A 21,850-nucleotide genomic window follows, 5' to 3' on the forward strand; every position below is an offset into this window, starting at 1 on the left:
AAAAGAACAAAGCAAACTTTATTTTAAAACTTTATTTCTGCAAAGCCAATCAAGAGTGTTGAAAGGAAAAAGTGTAAAAGGTATCTTGCATATTTGGGAACTGCAGCAAGCACTTAAAAGTTTGCGAAAATGAGGACTTAAAACAATTGAATCAAAGGCAATACCCAGCAACATGTATTTTAAAACAATAATGATGTCCTTTCTTAAGCAACATTCCTTTTTTTCCCCCTAATAGCTACAATATGATACAATACGCAAAAGCTCACTTGAAAGTGCTAGAATGAGAGGGTAAAGAACGCCATAAGCCATCCCACTTACATTTCCTACTATACAATGCCTTTTTGGCGCAATACATTCAATAGAAACACCTCATACTTTGGGTTTAAGATCCTTGTCCCTCCAGTTCCGATGTAGTGACATCTGACTCTTCATCATTGTAAATATTTTCAGCCTGGAGATAACCAAATAAATTCACAGGTAAAAACAGAATTTATATCTGTGAATATACATTTTAAAATTTACTGTCAATTTGCTTTAGTGTTCAGTACCCTTTAAGTTATTTGCCAATATATAAGTTCCCTAGACATACTTAGTCACCCACATACTTACTATTTAATCACTGTTCAGAAAAGGCATTTTCTAAAATTTTTTCAAGCATCACTTGGAATGGTTAACTCAGAAAGTCAGATATTTAGTGTTCCTCATTAGAAAACTCAGCATCTTTGAACACCTTAACATTTTCCTCCCATATTCTTCTTGTGACTGCACTGATGATACCAGAGACCAGAACAATCAATGTCAAGGCTCCCGCTGACAGTTCACGACAAATGTGAAGCAGATGTTGTGCATGTTTACTTATATGAATGTGTGGATAAAATGGTATTGAGCTAAACCTTACTATGTTGTTAAAATGGAAAAGGTTTAGGAATTTTAACTATTACTACTCTGTATACACATGTGAATGTGTGGTGGTAAGAAGACTTTGTGGAGTTGGTTCTCTCCTTCCACTTTTACTTGAGGCAATGATATTATTAGGTCATATGGTTTGGGAAGGAAGCGCTTTACCCCCTGAGCCATTTTCCAGGCTCAGAAAAAGTTTCTTTAAACTGTTCCCATACTATACCTAAACAATAAAAGATTTCTATTACATTCTATCACCAGCGAAACAGTTTTACAAGAGTTATGAAAAAAATATTTCAACTCACCATCTGCCATATCTGCATGATGTTATCTTCAGACACTGAGCAAATGACCCAAGGTTCATTGGGGTTCCAGCTGAAGTCTGAAATCTTGGCAGTGTGTCCTCCATGAATAAACTTAATAAAAAAAACCCACGAAAGTCTTGATTTCATATCCTTTCCTATTGTAAAACTTTCAAGACTTTAAAATAGTTTCTAGAAGCCTTCTTAGGCTGCCCCACAATTTAGAGTTAGAGTGACCTGACCTCTATAATCGATTCACACCCCCAATATTCTAAAAAATTCCAAACTTTCAGAAAAAGGACCAGAATACTACAGTGAACACCTAATAGTATTTTGCTATGTTCTAGTCACACATGTGCCCACACATTCAAACAGCTCAAGCAAGTTATTCATATCTTAAATAGCAGGTAGGACATTTCATCCCTAAGTTCTCTGGCCTCTGCCTATAATAAAAACATTTTCCTGTAACCAAGCATTTCCAACATGTATGATCATGTACTCTTTTATGGGCCTAACCAAGGAAATTTCCTGGTTGTTCTCTAGCCCTCTTTAACAGTAGCCATTCTTCCTCTCCTTTCTTAAAAAAAAAAAAAAAAAAATACTAAGACTCTTAAGATCCAAACTGCAGCAATGAACTTTCCCAAGAAATACCCAAGAAGGGATCTTATTTTCTGCAAGAGATTACCTCATAAGAAGGCAATGTGCCAAGTCAGGCAGTGATAGTGCACACCTTTAATCCCAGCACACAAGAGGCAGAGGCAGATAGATCTGAATTTAAGGCCGGCCTGGTCTACAGAGCAAGTTCCAGGACAGTCAGGGCTGTTACACAGAAACTAGTGTCTCGAAAAAACAAAACAAAAAAGGTCACTGTGCCCAATATACTTCATATTAGCACTTAGAGGAATTGATTCATCAGAAGAACAAAAAGTTTGACGAGTCCTCTGCCCACTAGGTTATATTCAATCTAAATAAAACTCCCTAATTTTATCAGTAAAAAAATCATATCAACACTTGAAGCTGAGGCTAGAGGCCATCTACAAAAAAAAAGAAAAAAAGGGGGGGGATACAACTTCCCATAAGTGAATGGTATGGTAATCTGTTACAAATGAACAATCTCATGCCACATACTCCCTCCCCTGTCCCAAGTAGGCTCTTGCTCTGTAGGCCAGGTTCAAGCTTCTGACCCCCCCCCTTTGCTTTTAGTTATTGAACCTCTCTAGCTATCTAGCTCCAAATTTATTACTCTTAAATAGTGAAAGTACTATTTGACTTCAAGTTTTCTTTGAATACAGCAAAATCTTAATAGATTTTAAAAAGTATTTATTTATGTGTATGTCTGAATATATACACGTGGGTGCAGTACCCATAGGAGCCAGATGTGTCAGATCCCAGATTCCTCTAGATCATTGTGAGTTACCTGGTATGAGGACTGGACTGTACTCTGGTCCTTTGTCAAGGACAGTAGGTATTCTTAACTCCCGAGCTATCTCACTCACTAACCCCCTAGTGGTTTTTCATAAGGACTATATTATAAAATTATTGCAACTATATATAAAGAGAAAACTGCCTATAGACAAATAACTTTCTGAAAATACTATAAAACCATGAAGGCTCTGCTTCACAAACAAGACTTCGGAATACGTAAGCCACAATAAAATATTTAGATGCCACCATCTGGTTCTGGTATCAGTTTATTGAGAGATAATTTTACTTGCTCCCCTTACCCTTCCTCAGGGTAACACGCTGTCCACTGTAGCCTCAAAAGTCAAGACTTTCCTTTCCTGCTTGAGCTTCCTGGGTGGTCAGATTATTCGTTAAGCTACAATGAGTGCCGAACCTACTGGTCTATCTAAAACTCCTATCCTTTATTTGCCTGTGGCTGCTGGGCACAAGCGCCAAAGGGACTAGGGAGCTTTCACAAAGTGGGAGTTAATAAACACCTGTGTCTTGGGCTTACTCTCAAAAGATTTTCAGATACTATATTCAAGTTACCGTCACTTAAACATTTCCAGAAAACTTCTGGGGCTGTATTTAACATTTTTGATAAATGTCAGAACCTATTCACAATAACTTCCTAGACTTCCTCTTTGAAACCACTGGCAAGCTAAAACTTGAAGCTCTGACCCATTCCTGAGATAAACTAATGAGAAATATAGTATGCATCTGATATTTAACCTAATACATACCAGGAGCTCTGGAGGCCCATCTTCTGCATCTTCTGCAGATTGTTCTTCTCCAATTTTACTATTAAGAGAATAAAACATTCATCATCAAAAAGTTTTCCATGAAGTTTTTTATCTACCCATCCATTATAAAAGTATTTCTCAGGCTGGAGGGATAGCTCAGTGGTTAAGAGCACTGGCTGCTCTTCCAGAGGTCCCAGCAACCACATGGTGGCTCACAATCATCTGTAATGAGATCTGTTGCCCTCTTCTGGCGTGCGGGCATGCATGAAGGCAGAATGTTGTATATATAATAAATAAATCTTTTTTAAAAAAGTATTTCTCTATGAGAATTACTTAGGACAGTAGTTCTTAACCTCAGGGTTCAGAGGGGTCTCCTAAGACCACCAGAAAGCAGATATTTACATTATGACTCTTATATAACAGTAGCAAAATTATAGTTATGAAATAGCAGCAAAAATAATTTTATGTGGGGGGTCACAACATGCAGGTTGAGAAAGTTGAGAACCACTGACTTAGGATTATTTTTCTATTATAGTATTGTGGTTTATTTCCTAGAAATGAGCTGGAGCCATTCATAATTAAAGTTGCAGAATGGAGAAATGTTGCTCATAATAAACATTAGCTTAAAATTCCTTCAATATTTTAACGGTGGTATTGATGCATCACAATTCATACACATACAAAAGTAATGTACAGCCTCTATATTCTTTAGGCCTTTTGCATTCTAGCACATCACATCTGTCTAACAATATAGCAGCTTTTGGCTATGCAATGTATAAGACAAAGAATGGTTATGTCATGAATTTGGGGTGGGATAGGCTTGAGCCCAGGGCCCCACACATGACAAACAAAAAAAATCTTTTTGAGTTAGCCCCTCAAATTAAATTTTCTTTGTTGGTTTGAGACAGGGTCAGATTATGTAGTTCCAAGATGGCTTTGAACTTGTGGTTGTCTACTGCAGCCTCTGGCCTGAGCATAGTAGTGCAAGCCTATGATCATTGCATTTGGAAGAGGAAGGCAGGAATATCAGGAGTTTGAGGCCAGTCTGGGCTACACAAGACCCCGACACACACAAACACAATAATTCTGCTTATATGCTATGTGATTCCAATGAGATATAGTCAATATTTTAATGACTGTGGTGCTAGAGAATGAACCCATTGCCTTTTTATATGCTAGCTATCTCACTGAACTACATCATTTCTAGTCATGTGAAGCAAAAAGGTGTTTTAATTAGCAAAACACATATATCAGAGTTTCAAACTTGAGCAGCAACAAAATTCAGGGCTGCAGGTGACTCAGTAGTTAAGAGCACTTATTGATCTGGGTAGTGGTGGCGCACGCCTTTATCCCAGCACTCGGGAGGCAGAGGCAGGCAGATCTGAGTTTGAGGACAGCCTGGTCTACAGAGCGAGTTCCAATAAAGGTTCCAAAGCTACAGAGAGACCCTGTCTCAAAAAACCAAAATAATAATAATAATAGTAATGAATTCAAAAAATAAAAAAACACTTGCTGCCCATGCAGAACAGAAGTTTACTTCCAAGGACCTACAACATAGTGACGGTTTACAACTATCCATAATTCTTGTTACAGGGGAACTGATGCTGTTTTACTGCTTTCTGTGGGCACCTGGCATGCATGTGCTACACATACACACACAGAGGCACCATACTCATGAGCAATTTCTTATTTGCTGATTTACTTTTATATTACAGAACAAAAACTCTTAGGTAGTTAAGCTTATTGAAGCTGGACTAGCAAATGACTTTCCTGGTTTGAGTTCTATTATGTAATCTGTCAGATTTGCACACTTGTGCAGTACCTCATCACAAGATCCTCCATTACCTTAAATCCCACACATTCAGGCGGCGATCAGTACCACTTGAAGCCAGAATAGTTTCATTATGTGGAGACCAGTGAACCTAGCAATAGATATTTCAAAAACTTATTTAAAGAGTTCTCCGTTCCTTGGTTTGTAGCTATCATTCTAAACCCTATTTCCCCATTTCACATTCTATATCCATTTCAGGCCCAAGGCTTTCAAGTGACCCCTAACCACTACCCTGATGTCTTAACCCAATGCTTTGTGCTTCCTCTACCACTTACCTCCATCTCCTATCTCTTAAAGGGCCTTGCCCCCCAGCCTGCACCCAAAAAAGTCAAATTCTCTAGTACCAAAGAACTCAGGTAGAAACTCAAGAAAACTTTTTCAGGCCCATAACCATTTATGAAACTTTTAAAACTATTCAGTCTGTCCTAACCCATAATCCTCTATTCTAAAACCATGTATAAGACCTTTTTTTGCTAGTGGATCCACCACAGTGTCACTCTTAAACTAAAGAATCCTTGAAACATACATTTCAAACTGACTCTGTTCTTGAAATTTTTCTTCTACTTCTGGATGGGGGGGGGGCGCTTCTCAAAAACAATGGCAGCAACAAAAATCCATCATCCTGATAGTTTTACATATAGTAAAACCAAGAGGAACTTTGACAAGAACTTAATGTCCAATAACCCACCAAATCAAAGAAAAAATTTGCCAGGTGGTGGTAGCATACACCTTTAATCCCAGCACTAGGAAAGCAGAGGCAATCAAGAGCTATGAGTTCAAGGTCAGCCTCATCTACAGAATGAGTTCCATGATACCCAAATCTACAGAGAGAAACCCTATCTTAGGGAAAAAAAACACTAAAAAAGTCACTATAACCTGACAAAAAGACATCAAAAAACTGGGCTGGCAAGACAGATTAATGAATAAAAGTGCTTATCACAAAAAAAAAAAAAAACCCTGGGCTGGAGAGATGGCTCAGAGGTTAAGAGCACTGGCTGCTCTTCCAAAGGTCCTGAGTTCAATTTCCAGCATCCTCATGGTGGCTCACAACCATCCAAGATGAGATCTGGCGCCCTCTTCTGGCCTGCAGGCATATAGAACTCTGTATACACAATAAATCTTAAAAAAAAAAAAAAAAACCCTGAAAATTTGAGTTCACCAACCAGATCCCATGGTAGTAGAAGAAAACTGACTTCTCTGAAGGTATCTTGACCCCCCCACATGTATATTGTATATGCCTATATAAATGCACACAATTATAAATAAAAAAATTTTAAGAACACCCTTAAAATTTGCAAAAAGAATGTCACATACCTGAAAAATTTCATCCTTATGCGATTCAAAGGTATGGAGTTTTAGTTTTAGATTGCGCAGGTCCCATAAAGCCACAGTCTATAGAGAAGAAACCAAATGAAAATGACTTCTATAATACATAAAGTACAAAATAACAGGGCTTGGTAAACACTATAAAGGGGGGGACCCATGAAACCTTATCCGCAGAGCCAGTTGCTAGAATGAACTCGCTGTAGGGATTGAATGAGAGGCAGTTGACCTCAGCAGTGTGTGCATCCACCAAATGGCTTGGCTTAGAAGTAGTATTGGATCTGGTGTCCCATCTGAAACACAAGGCATACAACACTTATAGCTCCCAAATGCTTGACTCAGGAGAGGCTTATTCCTTTCTGCACAAGTTCTGATGTGCTCACCCATACACAGGTGGCAATTTAGATTTTGACTACTAAATGACATATTTTAAACCTCCAGATAACAACTGGAGCAATTATTTCTAGGTCCTTTTTATTGGCTTTCTAATCTTAATTGCCTATTTTCAGTATACACAAAACAGACTACAGAATAATGTAATAATTAGCCTTGTCAAATTTCAGTATATTGTTCTCGTGTCAGTAGTTACTTATGAAGCAAGGTGTTCAATGATTTTAATGCAGCTCTATAGCCACACACTCTAATCTGTACTAATTTGAGTTTATCGCCACTCAAGCTATTTCTCATTTTTAGCCAAAAACATAACTTTAATGAAATAAAATTCAGTCTATCAATCAGTGATGGTCATCCAGATCACCCATCATGGTTCCACTGAACCTTCCATCTTACATCATAAGTTTCTGATCATCAGCAACAGATCCAAACAAGGACTCATGCAGCAGATGCCAGGCCACATCCTCTACAACAGCTGAGTGGCCAGTAAAGATTGCTTTAGCATCCACAATTTTGCCTTCCTTTGGTCCTGCATTTATATCCCACAGGCAGACAGTCTAAGGGAGAAGGAAAAAGAACTAAAGCTATAAAAATGTCAGATTTAAAAGTTAACATCTTATTTAACCAAACAGACAATTGCTACTGTGATTTATTGTCAACCAGAACTAAATGGTAAGATCCTAATGTTGAAGACAATATGGCCTATGGTTATAGGATAGAGAAATCAAACTGGAACTGAGACAGAAGCTTTTTCTACTTGTTGGCTAGCCTTCCACCTCCACCCTGGTTCCAGAAGGGTAAAAAAGTCATTAACAATCTTATTCAGCTCTGAATTCTGCATACCAAGGCAAAATGTACATACTGGTACAATAGTGGCAAGATTGTTACAGAAGTGACTAACCACTTTATTTTATTTGTATGTGAGAGGCCCATTCCACAGGAAGGAAATATTGCACTGTAAACCTGTCAAAGCTCATGGTTTAGGAGGCCATAGGCCACAGTGGGTTAGCTACAGCTGCTGTTAGCAGAAGGACTTAGCAAGGAGTAACTGCTTAACGTCTGTATAATTTCATTTGGGGACTAATGAAAATAGTCTAATATTAGTAACAATGAATACACAACTTTTGAACAAAATAAAACCTGTTGAGTTTTACACTTAAATAATAAATATAAAAAGTTAATCTGCCAGTCTTCTTTTAAACAATGGTACCCCTCCAATCTTCAAAGAGCTTTGTGATATCCTAAGACTCTTAACAGAGTAGTCTGCAGCCACTGTCTTAAAACCTAGAAAAATGTTAACACAACAATGTATGGCATTATCTTAGAAAATTTTGCATCTATACAGAGATCCTTTAGCTTAGATCTGTCTATGACTCTTTTACTCTTAATATAAGATACAGAAGGAAATCATGGTTCTTACATGGTCATCAGATGCACTCAGGAGATGTCCACTCAAATTAGAATTCCAAGAAAGACCATAGCCTTCCTTTTGGTGACCTCTTAATCTAAGATCAGGATTGCATTCTCCACTTGGATCTAAGAGAAATAAAGAAAACAAATTAACCACTAAGTTATCTGTTTATCAGACTTGGTAAGAGCCAAGTTTCAGACTCCTTCACTCAGTGAACCAAGTAACAATTCTACAAGAATAAGGAGCACATCTAACCTACAACTGCTTTGACTGATTTTGGAAAATTTAGTATTATCACCAATATAAAAATGTTGAAAACTACATCTATCCCATAAATCAGTGTATTAGCACCCCATATTCTCACCCAAAGGCAATTTTTAGAAATCTATCTAACATAGAAGATCTTGCCACTCATTTAGTCCTTGCATATCTGTGGGGTAGCCTGAAACCATCCATGAATGACCCTTGGCCAGCCTCTCAGAATGTGACATTCTCAGAGCAGTGAAGGCATGCTGTAGCAATTTGTTGTAGGACTGTCTATCAAGGATTCATCTAATTTTACTGTTGAAGCTGTTGATTTTCATTACCATGAATGGACATGGAGTCTGTGACCAGATTTCCATTAGGAACTCCAGACCCTGGGACTCAAACAGGCTTCTCTGGACAGTCACTTAGCACATATTCCTGTGGTTTTCTGCTATAGAAAAAGTGTGTCCCATTTAACCCTAAAAAGTACCTCAGAAGCCTGTGTATGTTCCCTCTAGAGACTTATCTACTGCCTATCTACCTGACTAATGCTCTTTTTTTTTTCTGCATTTGCTCTGGATCCTTTGCTGTAATAAACTACATCTGCAAGTAACCTGCTGTAAGATTCTTCTGGTGAATTACAGAAACCTGTAGATGGTTATAGGATTACCCCAATTTGTAAACCTAAATATTAAGACAGTATATACTATTTAGTTTTTTTATTTATTTATGTATAGGTGTTTGGTCTGTATGTACGTCTATGTCATATACATATGTGGTGCCCAGAAGCCAAAATGTGTTGGAGCCACTAGAACTAGAGTTACAGAGGCTGTAAGGTGCTATGTGGGTGCTGAGAATCAAACCCAGATTCTCTGGAAGAGAAAGCAGAGTTCCTAACTCCTGCTGAGTCATCTCTTCAGTCTCCATAGTGTAGTACTTGAAATGATTTTTAAAATATTACCATACTGAATAAAAAAGATGTTAATTTAAGTAATGGCCTGGCTTTATTATTACATACCCGGTTTAGCAGGGTGTTTTGTATAGTCAAAAACCAATACATCAGAAGATGGGGTTTTTGTGGCAATGATGTGAGGATTCTGCGGCATATAACGAGCACGGTTTACTTCTCCTTCATGATTAATTTTAATTTCACATTCAATTTTTCCTGTTACGGAACCAAAGCCACCAAATTCTAGAGTGCGGAAACACACAAAACATACAGTCAGAATTAAAACTCATAAGTCGCTTAATTCAATCAACCCAACAGTTTTTACTGACAAAATAGAACACAAATTGAGGAGAAAAAGAAAATCTCCAAAATATAGGCTCCCTGCCATATGAAATTTATTCTCAAAGCCCATTTGCAGCACTATACTGATATCTACCTCATAGAAGTTAATATAGTTCTACCATGGATTAAATTTTTAAAGCAAACTAGTCTTTCAGTTGTTAAGATGTGATCACTGACAAAAATCTCACCTTCTGTACTACTGCATATAGTTTTTTTTCTCATTTTAAACTGCTGAGTAATACTTTAAAACATACCATAATGTATTTAACCAATTTACTATGATCCAAATTTTTAAATCCTGTAAATGTTATTGTGAAAACTTGACATACATGCTGCATGAATAGTTCTTTAAAGTTACATTGCTAAGCCTAAAGCTAACAGTATAAAATTTTAATATACATGCTTTGAAGGAATATTTTCTTAGTCATCAATATCGTAATGTGCAGGATACCCACCTCCCTTGTCACTGTCACAATGGGAAGCATCAAACTGTGCATCATCATTGGGAATATGAACTCGAGCAACCACCAGATGATTCTGCTCATCAGATGTATGAGTGCCCAGCACTAGCCAATGAAGGGCATAATCCTTTCCTTCTGGTCTGTTTAGGAGAAAAAAAAGTCACACCAACTCTACACAAATTTTTCAGTTACTAACAAATTCAATCTGTTTTCCTCAAAATACATTAAAATTTCTTTAAGAAATATATAGAGGACCAACTATAAACCTGCTTCCCATCTAGTTACCAGTTTTATTATCCCCATACTTTCAAATACATGAAAATGTTCTTTATGAAGGTTTGTTTTTTCTCCCCTCCACTGAAGTTATCTTCCTTGACCTCAATTACCATCATAAATGCTACCTTTCCTAGAACAGCACTCTGAAGACAGATCAACTCCTCAAACACACCAACATCTACATCATAGTCCATATACACATATATTCCAGCTTCCTACTCAAATTATACCTTCAACCCCCTAGACACATTTTAACACAGCTGACATTTAATAAGCTAGATGTTTCTTTTTTTTCCGTAAGAGACAATGAGGTAAAATAGAATGAGTAAAGTGTTTAATTCAGGAAAAATGTGTTTATATCCTGGTTCAAACTAGAACTAGCTATATACAATTGTTTAAAGCACAGTCTCCCTCTGGTCTCATTTTCTTCACCTAAAAATTAGCCTAAGTGCAAATGGCAAGATATAAAACCACTTATTTGTGTTTATGATGCCTATGCAATGAAAATTCTCAATGTTACTGTTTTTGTTACCTTGTTTTGAAGCTGAAAAACTACCCAATGCCTCTTGGACCTTGAACCAAACAGTGATTTTTGTGTTGCTACATATCAATAATGCTTTCCCATTTGTCTTATCTAGAACAGCAATTTAACCACGTACCATAGTCCCACATAGAAGCAGGGCTCTAGGCCCCACCAACATTCAAGTTAGGCCGTTTATCTTTTTATTCCTAAATTTCACTTCTACAAAGGTTATCAGTGACTTTCAATAACAAAAAGGTTTGGAGGTTATGCCTACACGCTATTTATTTATTTATTTATTTGGTTTTTCGAGACAGGGTTTCTCTGTAGCTTTGGAGCCTGTCCTGGAACTAGCTCTTGTAGACCAGGCTGGCCTCGAACTCCCAGAGATCCGCCTGCCTCTGCCTCCCAAGTGCTGGGATTAAAGGCGTGCGCCACCACCGCCCGGCGTCTACACGTTATTTAGTAGTAAGTTACAAAATTAAGTTCCAACAAGGTAAAGTTTGGCTTATGGTAAAACATACACAACGCCTGAAAAGAATAGGTAGCCATAGCTAAGCAGTAGTTACTTTGGGGGTTAAGTTTTAGTTGATGCACACACAGCAAGCCAAAAATGCGGGGATAGGCATGTACACATGTACACACTTATTTTTACTCAGCAAAAATAACAGATAATTTAGGCTCTAGAGCTGGGTGGCCTACATCTATAATCTCAATTATTCAGGCTGCTGAGACAGGATGATCACAAACTGAGGCCTATAGGACCATGTAATGAGTTCAAAGGTAAGTGTGCGTAACTAAACAAAGACCCTGATTCAAAACAAAAAGATTTATCTTGGTAGTACAGTATTTGATTCCTATGCATGAAACTCTGGGTTCAATTTCTAGTGTTGGGGTGGGTAGTAAAATAATGTACTTTAGGAAATCTTGGGACAAATTAAAACCTTTACAGGGAAGTAACTTAAAATGAAAATGATCTTAAATATATCTCATAAGGGAATTATTTTGGAAAAGAAAACAACAAAAAGTGACTATTTAAGTGGGGTTAAGGAAGAAAACGAAGACCAGTAGGTAAATTAAAGCAGGTAGACAGCTTTGTTTATTGTACGACCTTTCTAAGAGGCTAAACTAGAGGAATCTTAAAAATTTTCTCTTGAATCAAATGCAAATATTTCAGTTTTACCATGACTTGATTATTACATAGGGATTTTTTTCCTTTTATCTCCATCATTAAAAACACAACCTACTTTCCTAAACTTACATTATTTTCCTCAATATAGGATAAACTCAAAGGCACTGATAAAACTATGCTGGGTGTGGTGGTGCACACCTTTAATCCCAATACTCCAAGGCTGAGGCAGATCTCTGGGAATTTGAGGACCCATTCACTGGTCTACATAATGAGGTTCAGGACAGCCAAAGCTGCACAGTGAGACAGACCCTTTCTCAAGTTTAAAATGTGCTCTATTACAAGGCTGTTTTTGCAGCACTATTTGTAGCAGCAAGAGTGGAAACAACCTAAACATTTATCAACAAGGAAACAAAGACATAAACTGTATTCATAAATAAAATTGTGTGGTATCCTTATAAAGAATGGATGTTAGCATAGTGATAGAAGAGTCTCCAATATATTTTTGTTTGATTTTTGAGAGGGGGTCTATGTAGACCAGGATGTCCCCAAACTCAGAGATCTTCCTGTCTCTGCCTCCCAAGTACTGGGATTAAAGTTGTGCGCCACCATGATTGGCTTTCCAATACATTCTTTAATAAAAACTTGCTACCATACAAAATAAATCCCAGGAACTGAAAGGTAGAGGTCACCCATTCTTCATGGTAAGTTTGAGGGTTCGATGGTCTCAAAAAGAAAAAAAAAGATAACAAAGCCAGGTCTTGTTATCCTAGCTACTCAAAAGCTGAGGTGGCAGAAGGATTCTACTTTCAAGTCTCAGCTACTGAGACTATATTTCAAAATGAAAACCACATGCATTTTTTTTAAGTCTAAGAATAATGCTTGGTGGTAGAGTGCTTGACTAGTAATCTCCAGGCCCTGGATTCAATCTTCAAGACCAAAAGAAAACAAAAACACAAACAAAACCAAAACACAAAATCAACAAAGGATAATGTACTTCTATAGTCTGTAAAGATGGGCAAGAAATTGAAAACAGCTGCCTCTGTTAGGGAAGGGGGAATTAGAAGTATGTAACATGTAAGGGGACCTACTTTTCACATTATATATTTATGTACGCATTGTTACTTAAGAATTTTTTTAACAAAGAACAAGAATATAATTCAGCTTGCCTTGAATGTTGCTAGATTCAATCCTAAGTTTATAAACACTTTTTAAAAAGCTAAATCATTTGGGCAAGTCAAAGTAATTATTAGAAAGCATATTGAATATAGGCAGAAGGACACATGAGGTAAAATGGGGTCTTGTTACTCAAAGACAGGCATTTTGTAAAAATCAGCCAGTATTTCCACCACTGTATATGGTGATACAGTACAAGTCACTTCATACCCTCAAAATAAAATCCCACAAAGCAGCACACAGCAGCCCTCAATATTCAACAATTCATGTGCCTTTCATTTTCTTATAATTTTCAAGTCTTTGAACACCCCACAATTTGATCTCACAAATTCTTTCTACACAAATAACACTTTAAAGTCAGACCATGGTGGTGCATGCCTTTAATTCCAACCCTTATTTAAAGTCAGACCATGGTGGTGCATGCCTTTAATTCCAACCCTTGAGAAACAGAGGCAGGCAGCACTCTGAGTGGGGTCAGCTTAATCTACATAGCAAGTTCTAGGCCAGCACTACCTAGTGAAACCATTTCAAAAAAATCTTTTTCTTGGTGCTAGAGAAATGGCTCAGTGGTTAAGAGCACTGACTGCTCTTCTAGAGGACCCAGGTTCAATTCCCAGCACCCACACATAACAGCTGACAACTGTCTCAATTAAAAATAGTGTAAAATTATTTTTAGGCTATATATAGATTTGGGTCCCATCCTCAAGATAACTCATTAAGTATATGCAAATAAAACTCTCCCAAATGCAGATTCTGGTCCTAAACACTTCATAAGGAATATTCAGTCTGTATTATTTTTTAAAACTTTTAAGTAAAGGGGCTGGAGAGATGGCTCAGTGGTTAAGAGCACTGACTGCTCTTCCAAGAGGACCTGGGTTCAATTCCCAGCACCCACATGGCAGCTCACAACTGTCTGAAGATCAGTTCCAGGGGATCTGATACTTCACACCAATGCACATAAAATAAAGTTAAATAAACCATAAAAATATTTAAAAAAAAACTTAAGTAAAAGGCATCATAGGTAACATTAAGCAGTGTTTACTAGGTATGATGGTACAAGTCTTTAATCTCAGCACTCTAGAGACAGACAGGCAGTTTTAGGCCAGTCAGGGCTACATAGTGAGACCATGTCTAAAGAAAAAAAAAAGCTTGGGGCTGGAGAGATGGCTCAGAGGTTAAGAGCATTGACTGCTCTTCCAGGGGTCCTGAGTTCAATTCCCAGCAACCACATGGTGGCTCACAGCCATCTGTAATGAGATCTGGCGCCCTCTTCTGGCATGCAAGCATACATGGAAGGAATGTTGTATAGACATAAATCTTAAAAAAAAGAAAGAAAAAAAAGCTTTTGCTGAAGTCCAAATAAAGAGGTATTTCAACCTGTAAAATTATTTATGAACACCAGGCGGTGTTGCTACAAGCCTTTAATCCTAGCACTCTGGAAGCAGAGGAAGGTGGATCTCTGTGAGTCCGAGGCCAGCCTGGTCTATAGAGCAAGTTCCAGAACAGCCAGGGCTGTTACACAGAGAAACCCTTTCTAAAAAAAAAATGTCTAAATAGGCCAGGCACACTTTTAATCCCAGCATTATAGAAGCAGAGGCAGGAATATCTAGTTCTAGACTAGTCTATCTACACAGTGAGTTTCAGGCCAGCCAGGGCAACATAGTAAGACCCTGTCTTTAAAATAAATAAATTAAAAACAGGATGAGGTAGGAGAATCAACATCAGTCATCATGTAACTGTGTTTTTACTCTACACAAGACACTTAACATACAAGACTATATTTAATTCCCCCAAATGTACGTAAGCTGATACTAACATCTTCAGTTATGTGTAGATGAGACAACTAAGGTAGATGAGTCTAAACAACCTGCCTTAGCATACAAAGCTAATAAGCAGAGTCAAGATTCAAACCCAAGTCTCTGACCTTAAGTCCCCATTCTTTTTTTTTTTTTTTTTTTTTTGTGGTTTTTCGAGACAGGGTTTCTCTGTGGTTTTGGGGCTTGTCCTGGAACTAGCTCTTGTAGACCAGGCTGGTCTCGAACTCACAGAGATCCGCCTGCCTCTGCCTCCCGAGTGCTGGGATTAAAGGCGTGCGCCACCACCGCCAGGCCCCATTCTTTTCTATTATGCTGTAGTTAAGTAAAAAAGGTTTAAAAAGAACCTTTAATTGTCAATAATTTTTAAGTCCTGATTAAGAGGAAGACAAAAAAGAAAAATGTAACATAATTCCAAAGAACCTGGATACTTTTGTATATAGGCCATGATTTTTTTGTTGTTTTTAATTTTTTTCAAGATTTATTTGATTTTAAGCATAGGAATGTTTTGTTTTGTTTGTTTTTCTGAGACAGGGTTTCTCTATGTAACAGCCCATCAGTCCTGGAACTACCTCTGTAGAGCAGGCTAGCCTCTAATTCAGAGATCCGTCTGCCTCTGCCTCCTGAGTACTGAGGTTAAAGGTGTGCATCACGACCACCTGGCACATAGGAATATTTTGACTACATATATTTCTGGTCATCATATGCATGCTTCAGACCTGCATTAAGTCAGAAAAGGACATCAGATCCCTGGAACCTGCATTACAGAAGGTTATGAGATACCAGGTAGGTGCTGGGAATCAAACCCAGGTATTCTTTAAGAACAGCTAGTGCTCTTAGCCGCAGAACTATCTCTCTCCTTTGTTTTAGTTTAGTTTTTTTTTTTTGAAACAGTCTTACAATGTAGCTCAGGCAGGCTTATAATTTGGAATTACAGCCATGTGTCACCACACCCACTTCAATCTACTTTTTATACTATTTACTCATTTACTTATTGATTGTGTGGATGTGTATGTCTGTAACAGTGTGCATGTGAAGATCAGAGGACAACTTGCAGCAATCAATTCTATCATGTGGGTTCTGGAGACTGAATGCAGGTCCTCGGGCATAGAGGCAAGTACCATTATGCTGAGCAACACTGACAGCCCTCAGTCTATTTTAGAATCTGCTCAAAAACAGCTCAGCCACAAAGCACTTGCCTACCATGCTAAGGCCCTGGGTTTGACTAACCCACAGCGCTGAAAAAAAATTAATGCCTATAAGTCCCCATTATTTAGCCATTCCCAACTCTTCCCACATCTGTACATTTAGATTTTTTTTAAAATTTTTTATTTTAACAGAGAAACCCTGTCTCGAAAAAGCAAAAAAATTTATTTTATTATTTTTAAAATATTTGTTTATTTATTATGTATACAATATTCTATCTGTGTGTATGCCTGCAGGCCAGACCCCATTACAGATGGTTGTGAGCCCACCATGTGGTTGCTGGGAATTGAACTCAGGTCCTTCGGAAGAACAGACAATACTCTTTTTTTTTTTTTTTTGGTTTTTTGAGACAGGGTTTCTTTGTGGTTCTGGAGCCTGTCCTGGAACTAGCTCTTGTAGACCAGGCTGGTCTCGAACTCAGAGATCCGCCTGCCTCTGCCTCCCGAGTGCTGGGATTAAAGGCGTGCGCCATCACCGCCCAGCCAGGCAATACTCTTAACTGCTGAGCCATCTCTCCAGCCCCTGTACATTTAGATTTTAAAATGAACTTTTAGTATTAAAAAAAAAAACTTGCAAATAAAAAACACCACAGATTTGAGAAAGTAAGCCCCCATCTGTTAATTCAATGTTCATGTATGGAATCTAGCCATTACAAGTAACTTTACTTCAAATTAGCTTCCTTTTACAACTGGTCACAAAATCTTTCTTGTATATCAGTTTTATTTAATCCTAATTATAGACTCTTAACACAGAAATTCAATATACTTTAAGGTATGTGGCCATATTGCTATGGAAAAGGTACATGCCTATATAAGAAAGGTAATCTAATGCAGGCGGTGCCTTGATTCTGGAGCCAACCGGTTTGGGTTGGTTGAGCCGGGGTTTGTAAGTCAGGCAATCACCAGTAGTGTGCACCTGAGCATAGTATTTTACTTGTCAGCCCTTTTCCTCTTCGGCAAATCTAGAATGATAAAATGTACCTCTATCACACTTCGTTATGAGGCTTAAACTCCTCAGATTTGCCAGGTCCTCGTCTGAGTGGCTCAGTAAATATCAGCAATTATGCCAGAGAAATTTTACAAATATTTGAGACAAGCACTTAACAAGAATCTCAACCTAAATTCCATACGGAAAACAAATGACAACCGTTTCTTTCATCACCTATTGCCAAATTCGTTTCTCCTTTGCTAGATTTTATGTGTGTATGTGTGTGTTTGTTTTAAGCATCAATAAATGTTTCAGTTACCAAAAATCCATCAAGCTTTTGTTATGTATATAACAAAACATCGTACTGGTCTGGAATCCAGAGATGCTGGTCTAATACAACCCATGGAATGCCAAAATATTGAGCATTTCTTATAAACACCAGTAGTCTCACAATAGTCTCTCCCTTCAATACTACATTTCTATGCCAGAAATCTTAAGTTTTGAACATAAAAACCACTTGCCACTGTATGTAAAATCAGAAAAGAGAGAAAGAGAGAGAGCAGTTAAATCTAAGCAAAAATAAAAGTTGCCAGAAACCCTTAACCCTTACTTAGTCACTTCAGGAAGCCACTGAACGGTAAGACTGGGCCACTGAAGAGCATGGGTCATAACCAGGTCATACAGAAACGGTGTATTCTTCTTCCAGATTTTATATTCTTCGTTGATGACACGCTCCTCCACGGTATCTTCAAACACTGAAATTTGGAGAAAGCCCGCAAATAAGTGGCTGAGAAGGATCGAAGTCAAAATACGGATACGGATACTGGAGGTCACCTCGAGATGGCCACACCTTATCTATTCTTTCCTTTTACCTATTACGTGCAGCACACGAACTGCTCTTCCAAAAAGTGAAGAGAATACTAACACCAGGAAGCTTTTTCACCCCCCCCCCACGTTCAAGATCAGTATCTCCTGCGATCAACAAACTGGGTCATTAATTGATCTAACATCGAGAATTTCAGCCTTTTATAGCTGTTCGCACCTGTTCGAAGATGACCTGTATTGTAAAGAGGCGCCACGACCCACTCGAATAGACAGATCCACGTGCAACAGAACCCCACAGGCCTGCTTCCTCCATCCCCGCTCCAGAGGAGGCCCCAGCTCCCACCCTGCCAGCATTGGCAGCCATAGTCCGGCGGGCTTCAGAGCCTCCCCACCCCCCCCTCCCAACACGGACGACGGCCGCGACCCTGAGATGGACTGCGAACATGCGCAAGGAAGGATCGGCGGCGTCCGCCCGCGCCCGCGCCCGCGCCCGCGCCGCCCCCCCCCCCCCCGCCCCGAGCCAAGGGCGCGGGAGGGAGCTAGGCCGCGGAGGGGGCGGCGTGGGGGAGGGGGCCTAGCCCTCGGCCCCGCGCCTGGCTCCGGAAGTCCTCGCAGCCCTCCACCGAGCCAGCAGGCCCCGTCCAGAGCAGGCCCCCTCCAGGCGCGCGCCCAGCCTCGGGTCCAGCCCCGCCCCCTGCTCCTCACTCCAATTCGCGCCTTTAGCCTGCGCGTGCTGCGGCCTCGCGCGCCCGCCCGTCGCCCCGCAGGGCCTCCTTACTTACTCTCTTTACTCGCCATCTTGCGTCGCGGTCGTTCGCTCCCCTTTGCCGCCTCGGACTTGTCTCGGTAGCCAAGAGCAGCCCGGATCGCAGGCGCTCTTGCCTTTCGCAAGCACGTCACGCGCTCCTAGCTCGGGTGGTGTGAGCTCGGTCGGGCTGCCGGGGTGCTCTCCCCAGACGCCGCGTCCTTCTCTCCGGCCTCCTCCCCGCTTGCGGGTACCGAGGTCTGAGACGCTCTTCTCTCTCTCTCCAAACTTGGAACGAGACTTTTCAACCCGCGCCTTTCAGCCCGCCCAGGCAGCTGAGCGCAGGCGCATCCGCTCTGGGAAACCGGAGAGGCGGTGGGGAGGCGGGTCTGGGAGCCAACGGCTCCACCGCTCGGACCAATCACGGGCGGCGGGCGGGCTTTCCGAGGCTTCGGGGGGCGGTCTTCTCCCGAGTGGGTGGGACGGGCCGCGGCAGGAAATTAGCAAGGCGCAGGCGCAAGGCGTTGCTCGGGCTCCCAGGGCTGGCTGCGGGGGCTGATGGGGCCACGCGGGGGTGGGGCGGATGGGAGCGCGGTGTGCTGGCTGCGCGGGGGCTGCGAGCCTCAGGGCCAAGGAGCCCTGGGGCCCGCGGGGCGTGGTTGCTGGAAGCGGCAGCAGCTGCGGGGGTGCGAGGGGGATGGGGGAAGCTGCTGCCGCTTTAGCAAAGCACAATCTCAGAGCTAGCGAGGAAAATGGTTTCCTAGTCTCGAGAGATTACAGTGCCCGCAAAGTCTCCCAGATAATCACGGACACGCAGTTTTCTGCACCCCTCAAAGGGGCTCACCCAGCCGTTTCGAGAGCCCAGTTGAGCACGGCGATGTTTGTCATAAACGAAAGGGACCTTTAGGGGGGGACTGTGTTTTTTTCCTGCCTTAAACGGGGCCGGTCTTTTAAACTAAATATGAAGCCTGCCATGGCGCAGGCCTCCTGTCCGCCCGTGGCCTAACGCTGACTTAAGATTACTTTTTGTTTGTTCGCCTATTTGCGTCCTTAACAGACTGGTTTGTTGGCTTCGCGCTGCAGGGGATTTGGGGCCTGCCCAGGCTTTCCTAGCTCAGCTCCTGCCTAGGCCCCTGCTGAGTCATTCTCGTTCCCAGAAGGGGTCCCATCTTGACCCCGCTGCTGGCTGCCTGCTCTGGAGAGAGCTGGGCTGGGCTCATCTAGGTCCGCATACCTGAGCTCTGCTTTGCTGTCAAGCTTTACTGCCCGAAGGCGGAGAGGGGGGTGGGGTGGATGCGGGCGTTGCAGAGAAAGCCACATGCTCTCCAAAGGGGACTGGAGAAGAGAAAATGAGGGCTAGAACAGAGGGGCCCGGGCGCCTACGCTTAAAGGGAACGCAGTCCTACATCTCGTCGCAGAGGCTCTCCTTGCAGAAACACCCCCGGAACATTTGTTCCCTTGATAGCTTTCCAAGTGCCTTCATGCTTAAACGCAACCGTGTGCAGATGCCGCGGTGATGCCCTCTTTTCTGATCGGGAAACAAACTCAGACGCTACTCTAGTATGTGGCAGAAACAGTCATATTCCCTTATATAGAAATTTACTGCCTTGGGTCTGTGTTTTCCCATGTGGTAATATTCATTATTATAACGCCCTCCCTCCATGTCAGCTCCAAGAATCTTGTCGGTGACTAACGCTGAGGGGGTGGTTGGAGAGGGGGCGGGCTAGAAGAGTGTTGGAGCATGTGTCCTCCGTGTTCTAGAACACTGGTGGTCAAACATTTTCTTTTAAAAGGGGCCAGACAGTCTTCCGTGTTGTAGCACAATAGCCATAGAAAATATGAATAAATATGGCCATCTTCCAGTAAAACTATAGGCACTGAAATTTGAACTTGATGTATTTTTCACAGGTCACAAGATATTCTCATTTTTTTTCAAACACTTGGAAATGGAAAAATCATTTTGTGCTTCGGGGCCATACAAAAGCCAGTGGTGGGTGAGATTTAGTTAACCAACTGTAGTTTCTCTACCTCGTTCTGAATAATTGTGTCCTAGAGCTCTGCTTCAATGGGAACTTCATGTACTCAGAGGAGACTTGGGAGGTGACTTTCCTGTCTCTCTTTAATATAATTTACTCATTCTGATAGGTAGTTAGGATTTCCAAAATAAACGTTTAAAGGACTGGAAGAGCCTGATTCGGTGCTATGCCTGTAATCCCAGCACATGGAGGTTGGAGATAGGGGGACATTGTTTAAAAGCCAGCCTGGAATGCCTAGGAACCTTGTCTCAAAAAACATGACGAAAACTGTGTGTGTGTGTGTGTGTGTGTGTGTGTGTGTGTGTGTGTGTGTGTGTGTGTGTGTGTGGAGAGAGAGAGAGAGAGAGAGAGAGAGAGAGAGAGAGAGAGAGAGATTGAGAGAGAGGGAGTCCTGGAGAGATCTGACCCAGCCAGGACCTTGCACATGGCAGGCAAGTGTAATCCCGAGCTTCCCAGCTAACTAAATTCTTTATACGGTTTATCTTACGTGAGAAGGAAGCAAGGAACAGATATCTCAGGAATTCTGGGACTATTCACACACTATCCTACACTTACTCTGAGAGTATCATGTAACCATGTTTCATTAACTTTGGAATCTGTTTATTTATTTTTTCTTTTTTTTTTTTTGAGATGAGCTCTCTGTAGAACAGTTTGTCCACAAACTTACTTTGTAGTCAAGGTTGGCCTTGAACTCCTGAATCTGCTCCCCAAATGCTGTAATTACAAGCGTGCATCGCCACTTCCTTTTTTAACTTTTTTGTTGTTGTTTTTATTAAATTTAATTTGTTTTTCCCATCAGGTGCTATTTTTTCCATAAAATTATAGCACCAGTTTCCTCTTTGTTCAGTTTCA

The 21,850-nt window shown here is 40.7% G+C and overlaps 1 protein-coding gene across 1 annotated transcript; it reads right to left on the reverse strand.

Moving 5' to 3' along the window:
• Window positions 1-17: 17 nt before the first annotated feature.
• LOC121444769 (histone-binding protein RBBP7) lies at window positions 18-19,321 on the reverse strand. The gene is made up of 12 exons (XM_041646676.1): window positions 19,000-19,321; window positions 18,003-18,147; window positions 10,339-10,484; window positions 9,611-9,784; window positions 8,356-8,471; window positions 7,332-7,492; window positions 6,709-6,835; window positions 6,534-6,611; window positions 5,234-5,310; window positions 3,389-3,446; window positions 1,206-1,316; window positions 18-451 (listed from the first exon to the last, which is right to left on the reverse strand). The coding sequence occupies exons 1-12, from the start codon at window positions 19,013-19,015 to the stop codon at window positions 383-385; spliced, it is 1,278 nt and encodes a 425-aa protein (XP_041502610.1). The 5' UTR covers window positions 19,016-19,321; the 3' UTR covers window positions 18-382.
• Window positions 19,322-21,850: the final 2,529 nt, after the last annotated feature.

The sequence above is a fragment of the Microtus oregoni genome, unplaced genomic scaffold (assembly GCF_018167655.1).
Source record: "Microtus oregoni isolate MIOR12 unplaced genomic scaffold, Mior012 000140F_ref0000409, whole genome shotgun sequence".
Taxonomy (NCBI): domain Eukaryota; kingdom Metazoa; phylum Chordata; class Mammalia; order Rodentia; family Cricetidae; genus Microtus; species Microtus oregoni.

What these genes read in the sequence shown, in the direction of transcription:
- LOC121444769 (XM_041646676.1), bottom strand. An exon ending in ATAAGGATGAAATTTTTCAG is followed by an intron (nt 5,311 to 6,533) that starts GTATGTGACATT and finishes ATCTATTGCTAG; the next exon opens with GTTCACTGGTCTCCACATAA. An exon ending in TCATGCAGATATGGCAGATG is followed by an intron (nt 452 to 1,205) that starts GTGAGTTGAAAT and finishes GGTTATCTCCAG; the next exon opens with GCTGAAAATATTTACAATGA.